The sequence below is a fragment of the Eimeria tenella genome, genomic scaffold (genome assembly GCF_000499545.2).
Source record: "Eimeria tenella Houghton genomic scaffold, Eth_scaff1647, whole genome shotgun sequence".
In the NCBI taxonomy this organism is placed as follows: Eukaryota; Apicomplexa; class Conoidasida; order Eucoccidiorida; family Eimeriidae; genus Eimeria; species Eimeria tenella.
The window spans coordinates 1-2195 of record NW_013544112.1 but is presented as its reverse complement, the minus strand read 5'-3'; the positions used below and the strand labels follow the sequence as shown (position 1 = coordinate 2195).

The window sequence follows — 2195 nt, the reverse complement described above, 5'->3', positions numbered from 1 at the left end:
GAAGAAATGCCTTGCGTCGTGTGGAGCCCATCCACTACGCGCGACAGCAGCAGCAGCAGCAGCAGCAGCAGCAGCAGCACCGCGCTGCAGCTGGGAGTGGCCTACTGCTCTCCTGCTGCACTCTCGCTGCAGCAGCAAAGGCGGCGCAGGTCTTCTTTGGGGCTGCTTTTCCCTTTGTCGGGTCCCCGCAGTTCGCTGCTGCTGCCGCCAAGGCCGTGCGAGGCGCAGCAGCAGCAGCAGCAACAGCAGCAGCAGCAGCAGCAACTGCAGCAGCAGCAAGGTGAAGCGGTGCTCACGACTGAAGGAAAGATGAAGACAAGAGAGACAGAAGGGCCTTCTGTTTGTGGCGGGGATAGAAGCAGCAAGGGCGGCTGCAGCAACAGCAGCAGCAGCAGCAACAGCAGCAGCAAAACCAGCAGCGCGTGCGGTAGCAGCAGCAGCTCTAACGGCGATAAATGCAGTAGCAGCAGCACAAGCAGCAACGACTGCAGCAACGGCGCTGCCCTTGCAGAGGAAGCAGCTAATAAGGAACCTGCAGGCGCAGCAGCAGCAGCAGCAGCAGCAGCAGGAGCAGGGGAGGATGCGATTCGCACCCCAGAACGGGCATCATCTGCTCCAGCAGCAGCAGCAGCAGCAGCTGCTGCTGCTGCTGCTGCTGCTGAGGCATCATCTTCTGCTTCTACGCGCAAGCGCCGAAGGGGCACAGATGACTCGGGTGTCTGTCTCCGTGCAGCAGGAGCAGCAACAGCAGCAGCAGCAGCAGCAGCAGCAGCAGCAGGAACAGCAGCAGCAGAAGCAGCAGCAGAGAGTGAAACGGCACCAGCAGCGGTTGAAGCGGCAGCCGCCGCAGCAGCAGCAGCATCTCCCGCAACAGCAGCAGCAGAAGCAGCAGGCAGCAGCCCTTCCGAGCTGTCTCCTATAAAGAGGCAGCGGCGGCGCAGCCACGGAGGGGGGGCCCTTGCTGCTGCTGCTGCTGCAGCAAGGCTGCTGCTGTGTCAGTCTAATGCAGACACAAATGAAGTGCTGCCTTCTTTGGGGGCCCCTGCGTTATCTGTGGAGGAAACAAAGCTGCTGCGGCAGCAGCAGCAGCAGCTGCTGCTGCAGCAGCAGCTGGAGAAGCAGCGAAGGGAACGCGAAGAAAAAGAAAGACAGATGCAGCAGCAGCAAGAGGAAGAGAGACGCAAACAGCTCAAAGAAGAAGAACGCAGACGCAAGCAGCAGCAGCAAGAGCAAGAGAGGCTGCAGCAGCAACAGCAGCAGCAAGAGCAAGCGAGGCTGCAGCAGCAACAGCAGCAGCAGCAACAGCAACAGCAGCAGCAGCAACAGCAAGAGCAGCAGCAGCAACAGCAGCAGCAGCAAGATCAGGAGAAGATTCAGCAGCAGCAGCAGCAGAAGCTTAGCCTCGGGTTCTCCAGCGCTGGTGGCTTCGCGCCTACCTTGGCAGCACCTCGTGCAGCTGCAGCAGCAGAAGCAACAGCAGCAGAACCTGCTGCAGCAAAGCCGCTCTTCTCCCTTCCTGCGGCTTTCACGCCTGCTGCTGCTCCTGCAGTTACTGCTGCTGCTCCTACTGCAGCAGCTGCTACCGCTTTTGCAGTTGCGACTGTTGCTCCTGCTGCAGTTGCAGCCGCTGCTGCTCCTGCTGCAGCACCAGCAGCAGCTGCTGCTGCTGCACCTGGGGGGCCTTCAGCGGAAGGACTCGATGAAGAAATGGGAGGCAGCAAAGGGGGCCGAAGAGTGCTGCGAATTGTACGCAAGAAAGACCCACTGCAGCAGCAGCAGCAGCAGCAGCCACTGTTTCAGTTCTCGCAGCAAAAGGCTGTGCAACCGACGCTGCAGCAGCAGCCCCTGCTACAGCAGCAGAAGCAGCCCATGTTTGGCCAGCAGCAGCAGAAGCAGCAGCAGCAGATGCTGCAGGGCGGGGGCGGCGCTTCTGGTTTCGGGATGTTCCACCAAATGCAGCAGCAGCCCCAGCAGCATCAGCAGCAGCAGCAGCTACTGCAGCAGCAGCCCCAGTGTCTGCCTGGAGGGCTGATACCTGGATTTGGGCCTGCTGCTGCTGCAGCAACAGCGGCAGCGCAGCCTGGTGCTGCTGCAGCAGGAAACTGCTTCGTAATGGGCAGCAGCAGAAGCAGCAGAGGCAGAGGACGAGGCAGGGGACGCCGCTAAGTCTTCAGGTGCTGCAGCTGCTGCTGGTT

The 2195-nt window shown here is 61.0% G+C and overlaps 1 protein-coding gene across 1 annotated transcript; it reads left to right on the top strand.

Moving 5' to 3' along the window:
- Window positions 1-309: 309 nt before the first annotated feature.
- ETH_00025055 (uncharacterized protein) lies at window positions 310-2166 on the top strand (the record flags this gene model as incomplete). Its single annotated transcript, XM_013379253.1, has 1 exon — window positions 310-2166. The coding sequence occupies one exon, from the start codon at window positions 310-312 to the stop codon at window positions 2164-2166; it is 1857 nt and encodes a 618-aa protein (XP_013234707.1).
- Window positions 2167-2195: the final 29 nt, after the last annotated feature.